The sequence below is a fragment of the Labrus mixtus genome, chromosome 15, assembly GCF_963584025.1.
Source record: "Labrus mixtus chromosome 15, fLabMix1.1, whole genome shotgun sequence".
NCBI classification, from domain to species: Eukaryota; Metazoa; Chordata; class Actinopteri; order Labriformes; family Labridae; genus Labrus; species Labrus mixtus.
The window spans coordinates 25,085,911-25,100,423 of NC_083626.1; the positions used below are offsets into that span (position 1 = coordinate 25,085,911).

Genomic DNA, 14,513 nt, shown 5'->3' on the forward strand with positions numbered 1-14,513 from the left:
CCACGGGCCGCTGCAATGAGGACTAATAGCCTCCATACATGAGGCGTGCAACATGACCCCTAGACTATACGGTGTCCCAGAAATCCTAATTCTCAAAATTTGATTATCTTGGGACAATACCTAAATGCAATATCATGTAAATTGTATAAACATGCATAAAAATGTGTGCTATATTCCCCGTTTCCTATTGGCTCGCAGCTTTGTCAGCCGTTCATTTCACGTCCTTCTGATATTGTGTTGCCAGGAGCTAAAGCCATTTCAGTCGATGCTTTTATCTGTCCCTAAAGCATCAGAGGGATATCCATCTAATTCAAGGTTTATTTCTTCCCCCCCCCCCCCTCTCTCTCTCTCTAGACGGTGGTTTTCCATACAGAACAGTCAGCTGGTCTATCAGAAGAAACTTAAGGTGAGTTCACATACTGTTCCTTCCAGCTATCCGCTCTCCCCCGGGGTAAAGTGGGCTCTGAGAGGTTAAGTGCACTTTAACGGGGGGTGCTGTTGGATGTTTTTTTTAACATATGGCGATCTCCACTGACATCCATCACCACACAGTGACGGTAAAGAGATCTCTGCTGATATCTGAGTGCTCAATCCGGGGGCTGACTTTGGTTTTTCAGGTCATTTTCAATTTCTCTGCATGGCATCACTCCGTGTAAATATCTCATGGCTAGCTACTCGCAGGCTCCCAGGATGCAATGTCTTATCAAAGAGGAACAGCTGGCTGATATTTTTTGTTGTTGTTGTTGTTGTGTTGGAGCTGCTGTTTGATAAGCGGAGAATTGAGAGGTTGTTTGTGTGTTTGCAGGATTCTCTGACGGTGGTGGTGGAGGACCTCAGGCTGTGCTCTGTGAAACCGTGCGAGGACATCGAGAGGAGGTTCTGCTTTGAGGTCGTCTCCCCCTTCAAGTAAGACTGAAATACTACATGAATTACTCCGTGATTTAGTTAAAAAAATTCATGTTACCCAAAGGCCGGATTTTAGTATATTTAGTGATCCCATTACTTTCCATCTGGCGCCCCCATCAGGTCAAAAAAAGAATGTCTCCAATACTTTTTTATATAAACAAATACCCCAAAATGATCACCCCCAAAAGACTCAGCTGTCCTAATGTTTGGTGAACCTAAGAACCATTTACAACAAACTTAAAAATGATGTTTATACATTTCACTGACTTCGTTAATCTCATGCATCTGACGGATTTCTTTTCCGTGTTGAAACAAGATTTACGGTTTCTGATCACAAAACAAAACAATTTAAAAAATATATTTTATTGAAGTCTTCTGCTGCTCAAATTATTTTCCAGAATCACAATTGTGATGCAAAAATTTAAGTAAATTTCTCCCTGAACTTCGCCGTCACCCCGCTGCCATTACTTTGTGTTAATCGCTAATTAGCTTATACTAGCCTGCTTAACACTAAACTCAATTAGCCTATGTGGTAAACGAAAAACCAGCTAACCTTCAGCATTTACACTGTGAGCATGATATCATTTACAACAACACAGCCAGTCTGGTAAAAACACATCGCGACAGATTTCAGAGCGAACAATGGACAGCAAGAGGGAAACAATGCTAGCAAATTAGCTTGCTGTAAATGCTAGTTTGGTGTAAGCTGACGTGTTTTGAACACTTATAAACTCATGCTTGCAAATTTGGATGGTGAACATTATATTACCTGCTTAATAGTCAATCAATCAATCAATCAATTTTTAGCGTCAACTCATAACAGTGTAAGCAAGTGTAAGCTAAGTTATTTCTTTGAGAGTGTAACCATGCTAATGTTAGCATTGAGCTAAAAGCAGCACTACATGTAGAGGTGCTAGCATCTTTGTTATATTTTTCGAGTCGACTTGAGTTCAACAACTTATTTGTAATACTGCAGTGCTATAGGTACTGTACAGATTATTGTATATGTTTTTATAGTTGCTTTGAATAAAGAAGAAAAAATATAAATGTATTTAAAACAAATGCACAGGAAGCTGGTCTGCAGAAAAGTTACTTCAATTATTTTGCACTTTTTTTTCCACAGGAGCTGTATGCTGCAGGCTGACTCTGAGAAGCTAAGACAAGCGTGGATTCAAGCAGTTCAAGCTAGCATTGCATCGGCCTACAGAGAGAGCCCAGACACGTACTATATAGAAGTAAGTCACATATCATAGAGCTCATAAAAACGATGGTTTTAGTGTTTGAAAATTAAACTGAAACATTAAATTAAGCAGTGCACGATGTATTATAACTGCTAAATACTGCTACATTAAGAGGGGAATATTTAGTTTTTTATCCACAAAATGTATCAGGCTGACTAGTTATTTGCGGATTACAATTTTACACCTTAGACATATGATCAATATATGAAAACTATCATGACTGTTGAATAAATGTGAAGCTACAAACAACAGACAGTTAAAAAAAAAAAAAAAATGTAAAAATGCATTTTGTGATACAAAAAACGAATAACTTTTCTTTTTGAATTCAGCATCTGGACAGAACAGCGTCTCCGTCCACCAGCAGTATCGACTCAGCCAGTGAGCCGCGGGAGCGCAGCGTTCGAGGGGAGACCATCCTGCAGAGGATCCAGTGTCTGCCGGGGAACGAGCAGTGCTGTGACTGCGGCCAGGCCGACCCTCGCTGGGCCTCCATCAACCTGGGCATCCTGCTGTGCATCGAGTGCTCAGGCATCCACAGGTAGAGCCAACAACATGTTTCTGTCTTTTAGATCAGTCAAACACTGCACCTGTTCAGATATATGAGGTTGTTTTACTTGTAACAGGGTCACATTATGATAGAATTAGCATTTTACATTGCGCACAATTGACAAAATCTTGATTTTAACTAGATTTTTTTGGTCTCAATATCTGCAATTGTAGGTCTTCTGGTCTTATTTTCCTAAAAAAAAAGCATGAAGCAGCGTAGGCATCTTTGAATGAGAAATGAACTTTCGCTCGTGTTGCAGCAAGGTGTGTGTTTGATTTAAAATAAGGTGTGGTCAGGGACTTGGAGGTGGCAAGCTTTTGTTTCTGTTTGTTTCCAGGCACTCGTCCATGCACGCTCAGTCCAGATCGCATTCTGTCTAAAACCTGCAGAAACACATGCAGCTGCACACACATTCACATCCTCTCATGCTCTCATGGGGCGCTCCGGTTTAGGGCTTTTATTATTTACTCCAGCCTTACTCGTTCTTAGATTAACTTTTCATAGTCTGAACCAATTCTGCTGTGAAGAATGCGGATCGCAGACAGCACAGCTCTTAGGTAACCCTCGGCATGCTGAATTTTATCTGAGTGTTGAATCTGGCTCACATAAATGCAGCTGAACGTCCTGGTCAGCCAAAGCACATGCTTTATTGTTTATGATTCTGTTTTTGAAGTTAAAAATGTTGACAGTTTGTAATTAGATTTTAAAAAAATGAAAAAAAGATGTGGAAACCAGAACCAAAAAAAGGAAGTTTTGCAAACGTGGCAACTAGAAGCTGTTGTTCCTTTTTGGCCACTTAGGAAGAAAGCCACTGTTCACATCTCGTTGAAGCTCTGGTGCAGCAAAAAACTGCAAGCATTTTCACACTTCACACGTTAGAAAGCGAGATGTGAGGTTGAAAATTGTGAAATTAACCCTTTAAGTTAAGTTGAATTATTTTGAGAGATGGAGAGAGAGGATCAAACGTTTCCAACCGTTCTCCAGCAGGAAAATCTCGTCTCAGCCCTCGAGTGCACACACATTATTCTGGACATTAAAGCCAATACATTAAAGTAACGTTAAAGATAGATAGATAGATAGATAGATGGATACTTTATTGATCCCGATTAAAAAAACAAAATCCAAAAAAGAACATACTAAGTGAGGGTGGAAGTTTGATAAAAGGTCCTTCTTCCACCAATGTGCCGCCATGTGCTGTGTGAGGTACTGGCACTAAAACCCGAGCGTTCTGCCAGTTGTCCGTTACCTCGGCCTCACTTTGAGCTGTTAAAGGCACACACACCCCGTCTGCCACACACACACACCGCTGAGGGGATTAGAGCACCGTATGCTGCTTATTGGATCAGGCTTTGATTGAGAGTTTCATTGAAGGAGGTGAAGTGAGAAGATGAAGGCGACACACACACACACACACTGAACGAGTTTCATTGAAAAGTGGAGATGACGTAACGCTGCTGAATGAAGGTATCATGCCGCAGATCAACACATCCTCTCGTCAGCCTGCGCAGAGCAGCGTGCTAATGTTCTGTTACATCACACAACCAACAAGGGAGATTTCCAGCTCCTTCTGCAAAGTTTGTGTGTGTTTTTGGAAGTTGATAAAAACTGCTTATGTAATCCCAAAAACCTCCCCGTTCCTCTGTGTTTGTGTTCCCACCTGTTGAATATTCATGTTCTCTCACTGTGAGATCATACGTGGCCGCTTGTTACAAAGCAGGGGCAAGGACGAGGAGAAACATGGTTTTCACTGTTGCCAGGACAACAGACCGTTTCATTCAGGAACTCGGTGATTTGCATGACATTAGGGGAACAGCTTCTCTCATTTCCCTCTTCTCGTTTTAAATCACATGCGGCTTTTTTCAGTCCAAAACACAGCTCCCGGTGTATGATTCATGAGGCAAACGTCGACTTTTTCCCACATTGAAGAGTGCAGGGCCACGCTGTTTTCTTGTGTCGGCTGCCATCTGTTGACGTGCAGTTGTAACAAGTTATATTTCCTTTTCTTTCAGCTCTAAATTGTTTAACTACAGGACATTAAGACAGCAGACCTTAAAACGTTTTTCTCTTGTTTTGTTGCAGGAGTCTCGGGGTTCACTGTTCGAAGGTTCGCTCACTCACGCTGGACTCCTGGGAACCAGAATTATTAAAGGTACAGTTTGTCTCAGCAGCGTTTAACACAGTTCAGTCAGACAACTCACGTTTGTATCTTTTAAGATATTTATAACAGTAGAAGTTTGTGTTCGGTGTCTTGGCTCCGACCTCATCACTCCTCACACTTTTAATTCACATGCAGAAATTTGAGGAGTGATGCACTCAAACCCCTCCTCTCCTTCCCCCCCCCCCCCCCCCCCCCCCCCAAGGCTGAGCCAGAGGGCAATGACTGCGCCCACGACCTCAGTATCAGAGGGCTTCTCACTGGCATATATCGTTGCTAGGTTACGACAATGAATGTCTGCTTCCCTCAGTAGTGACCGTTAGATCGGGTTTAAATAGCTCAGTGTGCTTTCATATTTCACTGGGATGCCATTGGCGCAGTGGTTAGTGCGTGCACCCCATGTATGGAAGACATAATCCTCCAAGCGGGCTGCCCGGACTCAAATCTGACTTGTGGCTCCTTTCCCGCATGTCATTCCCCACTCTCTCTCTCTCTCTCTCTCTCTCTCTCTCTCTGATTTCTGACTCTATCCACTCTCCTATTTCAAAAAGCCCCAAAAATAAATCTTAAAAATATTAGAAATTGAAAAAGGTATTTTCATCGGAGTTGAATTTCTGAACTATTCCTTTAAGTTCAGTAATAGTGTGTAGGCTGTTAATGTCACGTGTCTTTTTTGTGTATTATAGTTAATGTGTGAGCTCGGAAACAGTGTCATCAACCACATCTATGAAGGCTCCTACCAGGAACAAGGTCTAAAAAAACCTCTACCGTCCAGTTCCAGGTGAGGACTCAGGGAATGTACTCATGTATAATTTAAATCTTATGACATGTGAATAGGTCAAGTTAACGTCGTGTTGTCACTCGCAGGCAGGAGAAGGAGGCATGGATCAAGGCGAAGTACGTGGAGAAGAAATACCTGAAGAAACTCGGCTCCACAGAAATACTCATCAACGGGGAGAGGAAGTCGGAGCGGCGCTGGAGCGTGAAGAAATGCCGGAGACACAACAGCGCCACGACGGTACCGAAAACACGACGGAGATACCGACAAGAGCCTGGCAGCACCTCCCCCTCCACCCTCTCTGCAGGTACTGTTCCCCCTGTCTTTTCTTTCTAGTGATGGACTTCATTAGACGTTTTTCAAACTCGCCCCTCAACTTTTAGCCTTTTCAAAGCCCCAGTTTGTTCCTCCGACGAGTTAATAATGCATGGACAGCCCGGAGCATTTTTCCATTTTTTGAGAAACCCAAAGGGAGAAGAATAGTTGCAAAGATTGTAGCCAGATATGACAGACTGTTTCCTCCTCTCTCTCGGTTTGTACAACGTGAGCTAAGGTCTAAAAGCATCCCGGAGGAACACAGACTGTGTGAATCTAATGTTCCTTTTTTGATCGTCCCTTTTTATGATGAGTTCAGAAAAACCTTTGACTCATGAAGTGTACGCTCTGAAATGTTTTGGAGCTTATGATGAGGACAGGATGGAGAGGTTTATTTAATGGTTTTTTAAGCTTGCCTTGTTTGTCTCTAAAGCCTAGAACGTCAGGTTCTTTATTTGATTAGTGTTATTATTATTTAGTGTCTACTTTTGGTAAATGATGGTTCAACAATATTAGAAACGATTAACAACCTCTGCTCTTCCTCCCCTCTAACTCTGAACTCTCTCTTTCACTGCAGCTGCTAAGTTCAGACGAGACTCGCTCTTTTGTCCCGATGAGCTGGACTCGCTCTTCTCATACTTTGACACTGGATCGGGCCCGCGAAGTAAGTGACTATGTGTTTTATTAAGTGTTCACTACTCAAGCCTGTAGCTGTATCTTCTTATCCATTCTGTGGGTCAGATGCCTGTGTCTTGTGTTTCTGTACAACACACACCTTTCTGGTTCTTTTTCAAACAAACCCTGACGAGATGGATAAAGACAGAGGTAACTAATGTGTCCCTGTTCTGGCGTCTCTTGGTCCGGCAGGCCTGAGCAGTGACAGCGGGTTGGGAGGCAGCACAGACGGCAGCACAGACATCCTGGTGTTTGGCTCGGTGGTGGACAGCGTCACAGAGGGTGAGTGCAGCGGAGTAACGTTTAACAGATCGTCCCTTTAATGTGTTAAATCTATAAAGTGGCCCGTCATGGTGAAATGACATGCTGCGTGATGTTTTTGTTTCTTCCTCTCCTGTCCTCAAGAGTGCGAGGTGTCGGAGGACTCGAGCGGGGAGGCTGAGTTGGAGGCGGAGCCGGAGACGTCAGACCCGGAGGACATAAGAGACCTTCATCCCGGGGCGCTGCTCTACAAAGCCTCCAAAGCTCGCAACCTGCCCGTCATGGCAGAAGCTCTGGCCCACGGCGCCGACGTCAATTCTGTCAACGATGACGACGAAGGAAAAACGCCTCTCATACAGGCCGTGGTCGGGGTGAGTCATATCTGCCTACATCAGATATTATAAGTTTAGTCTTTCTGCTCCTTTTCATTCAAAATTTGAGATTTTATGTTTGTTTGTTTTTCTTCTTTGTTTGTAAGAATGAAATAAAATTTACAAATAGAATAATATCAGTAAATATTTTACTCATGGATTTAAAGACTAAAAGAGTCTGAATATATCTTCTCCTGAGAGTCTGGAGGAGCTTTGCAAAATGTTGAAATGTAACTGATGACGTCATAGTGATGTCATCAGGGTCGTCTTTAGAGTTTCAGCAGAGAGCCTTGTTACAATCCAGTCCCCCCCACCCCCCCCCCCCCCTCAAGTTAACCTTCCACGTTCTTGATTTTAGGGTTCGTTGATCGCCTGCGAGTTCCTGCTGCAGAACGCTGCTGACGTCAACCAAAGAGACGCGAGAGGGAGGGGTCCGCTGCATCATGCCACATATCTGGGACACACGGGGTGAGTCATGAGTCACAGAGGCGTCACTGCAGCGCGTGTCACCACAAGTCATGTCGTTTCTCTTTTCAATAAAACATGCTTTGTTGGAATAATTGTCATGGTTACGTCAACTACAAAGAGTTTATTTAGAGTCTAATGTCAGATAAAAGGATCAAGGAAGTCTTTATTATCTCAGAGGGGCAATATGCTTTACAGCCAGCAGAACAACTATAAAAAAACAACCTTACAGACTATAGAAATAAATAAAATAAAATGTAGGATTCACCAGGAACAGCTCTAAATTGATTATAAAGGGCAATGCCAATAAATAAATAAATAAATAAATAGCATAATTAAATATCACAAGAAAAGTGTTTGGCAGCTGCTTCTGCTCCATATTTCTGTATAATTTTAAACCCTTTCATTCCACTCTGGGTTCTTCTAAATGGCATTTTGTTTCTTTACTGACAGTTTAGTTTTTAGCTCTGATCTGTGAAAGTGATGCGATCTTGCGTCTCGTGTATTTTTCAGGCAGGTGTGTTTGTTCCTGAAAAGAGGAGCCACACAGAACGACGGGGACGAGGACGGACAGGACCCTCTGAGTATAGCTGTGCAGCAGGCCAATGCAGATATCGTCACACTGTATGTAAAAGTCTCATTTTTGCATCTTTCTTGTAAATTCCCCTCAGCTTTGCTCAATGCCTAACCACCTGCTCTTCTTGTGTTTTTTTTCTTTCAGGCTGCGTCTGGCGCGGATGAACGAGGAGATGCGGGAGTCCGAGGGACCGTTCGGACAGCCAGGTCAATACCCAACCAGCAGCCCCACTGAGCAGCAGTATAAGAAATGCATTCAGGAGTTTATCTGTCTCACCATAGCAGAGTACTAAAGGGCCAGTCAGGTTAGTGCAGGGGGTGCCATTAAAATACACGACTGACCGACTGAGAGAAACATGTCCAAGGAACTTGTTCCCCCTCTAAGGTCGATTCCTCCTCTCGTCTTCTCTCAGAGAGACGTTTCACCACCCAATTCACTTCTTCTTCGCATCCGAATAACCGAGTGTTCCTCTCCCCAGCAGCAGTCAGCGCCTCGCTCAGGACTCGCACAGGAACTCAGTGTTAACCTCCTTTTAATGATGTCACACATGCAACGTTTGCCAAATATTAACCTGCAGATGAGCTTAGCCTTGTGCACTTCAAAACCAATCACAGCAGAGTCAAGAAATCACTGCCAGAGAAGGGTTAGACACTTTTATAGAAGACGTCCAGCAGGCACTATTGTAAAGCAATCAACGGGGACACTGATACAGTCATCAGCAGGGGGATTATGGGTACAACACGGTCCTTTATTTGGAGTTTAGAGGGTACAGGGTGCTCTGAACTAAACACCTGCCGCTGCTCGTTTGAACCGATTTACTACATTTAATTTAATCCTGGAATTGAGTCATCATTTTTTTCTTAGTAGGGAAAAGTTACATCAAGTGCTCTTTGCTGTGGAAGTCAAGACCCATTTATTATTTCTATGATTCAGCCCGGGTCAGCATGAATATATTCTAGTTCAATAGTTTATTATAACGAAAGATTAAAAAGTAAATATTCTTGTTGAGGTCAAAGTCAGTGTAAACTCAAATCGAGGTCAACGTCTGACTGGAGGCGATTCAGAAAACTGATTTTTAAAGCTCCTGTGAGGAGTGTGTAGCTGATTATGAAACAAGCTTAAAATAATACTGATGCCTTTATATGACAGACAAAAGCAAATAAACCAGCAGTGACTAAAAGGATTATTTTTAATGCCTGTAAACGCTGCCGCCTGCCAGGTGTCACACAAGGTGATTCATAAGACTTTTATAAAAACAGCCTTTCCTTTAATTCTCCACGAGAAATATTCACACTGAGTGATATGTTTGACCGCAAAGGAGATTTTTCATTTCAAAAAAGAAATACTCACACACACATGGCAGGATCAGCTGAACAGATCACTTTGTCCACAGGGGGGCGCCAAAATCGAGACACTCCCTCACAGGAGCTTTAAATTCACAGGTTCACATGTGATATAAAACTAGAAGTTCTTCTGATTGTATTATAGCACACTAACTCTCCTTAATCCAAGAGTGAGAGTGAAGTCTCTACAGGTTTAGTTTCTGCCTCTTCTTGGATTTTTCTCAACGACACCTGCAGCTAAGGCTTGTTGGTGTTGTAGCATTTATAGCTGACCTCAATCCAAACATGCAAACTTAAACATGCACTGTTATAGAAATTATATAAAAAAATACATATACTCATGCATTAGCCTGGAGAGAGCCACACAGAGTAGAGAGTCCTGTGTTTTCATTTCAAATAACATACAGAGAAACACTTCACAGCTTTATACAATATTTGTAGCAAAGATGAGAAAATGGAAAAATGCAATATTTTCTACACAAGGTTGTGCGGCAAATCATTTCCCCGTACAGGGTCAATTTAATTCTGATTCAGTTGAGTTGTTTTTTTTAATAACCTGAGGATGTGTAGTCCATGCACGCGTCATGAAACAATGACGAGCTGTTTGATGTCTGTAGAGGAACAGCGAGGCTGCAAAAACTGTGACTAAGAAAAAAAAAAAAGATCATAGAAGAAGAACTGATGGAGAGAGATTAATGAATCAAAAGGGAAAGTTATGCACTTTTTATTCCAGTTGTTTTTCGCTCATATAACATGGTACCGTTCCTTTTTTTTTAATTATTATTATTAGTATCGACTGAACAGCTTTTTGTTTTACTGAAGAGGTAAACGCCCTGAGCAATAGTGCAATGACAATTTCAGTACAGATGATCTGTATCTTTTGTATTATGTTTGACAACAATGCAGATGGTATTTTTTTAAGCTGGATATATTTTGTCAGACTTTATTTTGCTGAGCACTCACACACACACACACACACACACACACACACACACACACACAGCGGCAGTATTATATTCTCATGATGAGAGAGAGAGAGAGAGCCAGTTCTCCACAGTGTCATAATATTGAATCACTTTGAAGATGGACATTTTTTGATAAATCACGCTAAGCTAACATGTATTACTGTGTGTACAGTATTGGTAAATTGAAAACGTTTTTTGTTTATTGTAATGTGTCACGATAATGTGCAAAGTGCATGGTCGGCTGTTGCCAAGGTCTTCCTGTTTCGTTTACTCCTGTGCCCGGTGTCTGTGAATATTTGACATTTTAGTATTATCGAGTTACGTTGATGTCCATATTATATATACTGCCAAATCATGACAGCAGTGCATGGAAAGACTTTGATTATTGTTATGGATGCAAACAGACTGAACACTCCTCTCACTGTCTTCCATTAGCACGATGATGTTGATGCAAAAAAAAGCTTGACGACAATGAAAAAAAAAAGCAGCCAGGACGCTGCCAAAAACTGTTTTGATTGATCCCTTTAATGCTCTGGATTACGTTTGGTCCCATGAATACATAACAGTACTTCGTTTGGCCCCCCTTTTGCAGCTCTCAGTGTACGCCAGTGATCCAGAACGTATCGGACACGACTGTTTGTCAAAGCGCTGGAACAGACCACTGCCTTTTATCTGAGATTGGCCTAAAAAAAATAAAAAATAAAAAATAAAAAAATCCCCAAAAGATGTTGCTCGTTTTAGAAGCTGTAGACCAGTGGTTCTCAACTCGTCTAGCCTCAGGACCCACCACCAACTCCACGCTGACACAATAGCGACCCAAATTTCTGGTATTTTTTCAACCAATCAGATTTATTTCATGCTAAATGGTTCAGTTCGCGGCTTCTGTCAAATGTTTTGTCCCTAAGACGGTGCATTGTCGCAAGAAACGGAAAACAAATCTAACATGTTTGAAAAAGCGCTTGACAGACAGTTTTTTTTAAACATGCTCGCGACCCAATGAAAACAGCATCACGACCCACTGTTGGGTCCTGACCCACCAGTTGAGAAGCACAGCTGTAGACTGTTAAGCTCCCGTTTCCACCAATCAGAATCAGAATCAGAATCAGAATCGGGGTTTATTGCCGAGTACATTTACACATACAAGGAATTTGACTTGGTGTGTTGGTGCTAAACAATTAACAAGGAAATAAAGCAGAACTAGCAACAACTTAAATAATACAGAATAAGAAGCTATTACAAAATATAACATTAGTATTATATAATATAAAAACACAATGTACAAAAGGTGCAATGTAGGAGCTGTGCAGTGGACTATGAGAAAAGCGGTCCGGTTCAGTTCGGCTACCGTTTTGTTGAGGTGCCAAGGGTACCGATCCGACCCTAAAGGCTCCCTTTCTTCTTCTTGAATGTTTAACTTCGGGGCTGCACTGTGTTGGGCTGCTATGATGTCACACTGTTACATACCTGACGCGGATATCTCCATCTGGCTTACACTCCGCTTAACAAATAAGGGCAAGCTAGTTCAGGGTTTACCGTACCGAACCGTACTGAACCAAACCGGACTACTGCTTGGTGGAAACGGGGCTTTGGGGTTTAGTATAAACCAAAGACCACGTCCAGCTTTTCTGAGAGCCTGAAAATGTACGACTTTATGAAGAGCCCTCGAGCCCCCCCCCCCCCCCCCCCCCCCTTTTCAGAGCGGTGAATATTTAGAAAGCGACCGACACGGCAGCTTTTTGATGTCCTCTCCTCCTCCTCCTCCTCCTCCTCGTCCTCCTCCTCCTCCTCCTCCTCCTCCTCGTCCTGCTTGCTTGTCAGTGATCGACTCCAAGCACTTTGAAAAACACTCAGTCCAGCCTTTTCTTACGTCGTGCAGTCTGGCTGTGATAGCCGTTGGAGTTACACACCGACCTTAGCAACATGAAGCAGGACGTTTGACGTCGTCACTGAGCAAACAACGATTAGCATCGAGCCACGGCAGGATGACGTGTTGTACAGTACGATGTGTGTCTGCGGTGTTTCAGTCAGTGGGTCATTTATTTTGACTGTTGTGTAAATAAATTAAATGAACTATTAACACTTTAACTGCTTGCTTCTAACATGCGATTTTTAACTTCCTTGTATTTTTTCTGTCTCTGACTGTTACCTGTGCTGTTTCTTTTGGATATTGTAAGAGGACGTGTGTCTCTGATTGGACGGCAACTGTGTATATTAACACTAATGCTAAACTGCTAACTTTTTATTCAATAACTCCTCCCAGTGTCCTCTTGAATGGTACTGAAAATAAACTGAAGATGTGACTAAACACTAACCCCTCTCTCTTTGACTCTTTGCTTCATTTCAACTTCCTCCTTTTTTTCAGCCTCTTATCGGCATAACCAAACTTCTAACTTCACTCTTACTGCACACTTTAGGATTGAACGCCTCTCATTTCCAAAGCATGACATAATAAGAGTTTCATTGTGATTACTAATGTCTGACCCACGTGTGTGTGTGTGTGTGTGTGTGTGTGTGTGTGTGTGTGCATGAATGTAGTTTACACATAGATGTAGTCTCAGTGATGTCACCCATCGGTTTCTGAAGAGGCGTTTAGAAACCCAGCGATGACGCTCACCAGATTGGAAATGCTATCTCAACCTAACTTGAGATCAGTAGAGAACAAACCACATGACGTATTTTTGTAGGCCAACCCTGAAGTAGCATCACTATGGGGTCTAAGGAGATTTCGCCTATGGGATTTTTGGAATTGGATTTTGGATCGTTGCAGAAAATAATCTCTGTGGCAAACGCACGTTTCTGAAGCGTAGGCGTTTTGTTCAGCAGGATAATCTTCACAGATGAACGCCATTTTTATGATGTTTGAAGCGTTAATGCGGCCGACGGAAGTAAAAAGCTAACGTTATGCTACAAGCTAACTACACCACGGCGGGATGATTGTGACGTCACTAGCGTTATGCTTCAGACGATCTCCGATAAACTAATCCTCGTAGCTTAATAAATAGTTTACTAACATAATATTCACCTGAACCTAAAGATTAAACCTACAGGAGACATCTCCGACTAGTGAGAGAGTTCCCGCCCTCTGTGTCCGGCGTGATGACGTTTAATGTCCCCGACGACCGCTGTAGTCACATTTAGCCACTTGTTAGCAACCGCCTTTTTAAAGACGCGTAAAAACTTCAAAATTCACAAGTGGAGGTATTACCTAACGTAGTTTATGTGGTCTAACAAAACATCAACATCTCTTCAGCTTGTGTTAACCACAGACCTTATTTCAGGCGTCTAACCACAAACCCATTCAAAATCCCCCGTTGACTTTTAGACGTTAGACCCCGTGGCGCTCAGATCCTAACTTACTTCCTGGTTTTAGGACTCATTCCTGTGGCGCTCTATCTGGGAAGAGGTGGAGCAGAGGCGGGCCTTAACCCACCTGACCAATGGCTACAATACACCCACCTGTCAGACACATCATCCAGCCCCTAATTATACAAATGTAGACAGAATCCTTTGCTTAAATTAGTATGTAAGAAAGTAAAGTTTAACTATACAGGCAAAGGTCACAAAGTGCTTTACATCAACAAAAAAACAACATACAAACAGGAACAAACGAGAACTTCATGGACCAAATCCTGCTATGACCAGGACCAATAATTGGCACAGTAAAGCACTAAATGAATAAGTTATAAAGAATTTCACCTCCTGTACAGTATTAACCAATAAACTGTCAACACAACCAGGTTGTAAACATGTGGATTCCTGCTGTTAAAAATTGGCATTTGAACATGGGGCTGGATGGGGATTTCTTTGCTTTGGAGCCAGCCCTCAAGTGGACGTCCAAGGAACTGCAGTTTTTTTATTTTGCACTTTCATATTTGCTTCATTTTTAAACACAGGAGGAAGTCGCTTGAGTTTCC

At 42.4% G+C, this 14,513-nt stretch overlaps 2 protein-coding genes across 2 annotated transcripts in view; one reads left to right on the forward strand and one right to left on the reverse strand.

Moving 5' to 3' along the window:
* Positions 1-14,513, reverse strand: part of LOC132990062 (P2Y purinoceptor 1) — a 161,448-nt gene that overhangs the window by 76,193 nt on the left and 70,742 nt on the right. The gene's annotated exons all lie outside the window — the stretch shown is intronic.
* Positions 1-14,513, forward strand: part of acap3a (ArfGAP with coiled-coil, ankyrin repeat and PH domains 3a) — a 74,033-nt gene that overhangs the window by 56,800 nt on the left and 2,720 nt on the right. Inside the window, exons 12-24 of the mRNA XM_061058106.1 lie at positions 355-406; positions 806-906; positions 2,030-2,141; positions 2,477-2,685; positions 4,774-4,843; positions 5,536-5,630; positions 5,717-5,934; positions 6,520-6,606; positions 6,810-6,899; positions 7,023-7,249; positions 7,608-7,717; positions 8,228-8,338; positions 8,436-8,497. Of these exons, the coding sequence (XP_060914089.1) occupies positions 355-406; positions 806-906; positions 2,030-2,141; positions 2,477-2,685; positions 4,774-4,843; positions 5,536-5,630; positions 5,717-5,934; positions 6,520-6,606; positions 6,810-6,899; positions 7,023-7,249; positions 7,608-7,717; positions 8,228-8,338; positions 8,436-8,497 (1,544 nt within the window). The remainder of the gene's footprint in view (positions 1-354; positions 407-805; positions 907-2,029; positions 2,142-2,476; positions 2,686-4,773; positions 4,844-5,535; positions 5,631-5,716; positions 5,935-6,519; positions 6,607-6,809; positions 6,900-7,022; positions 7,250-7,607; positions 7,718-8,227; positions 8,339-8,435; positions 8,498-14,513) is intronic.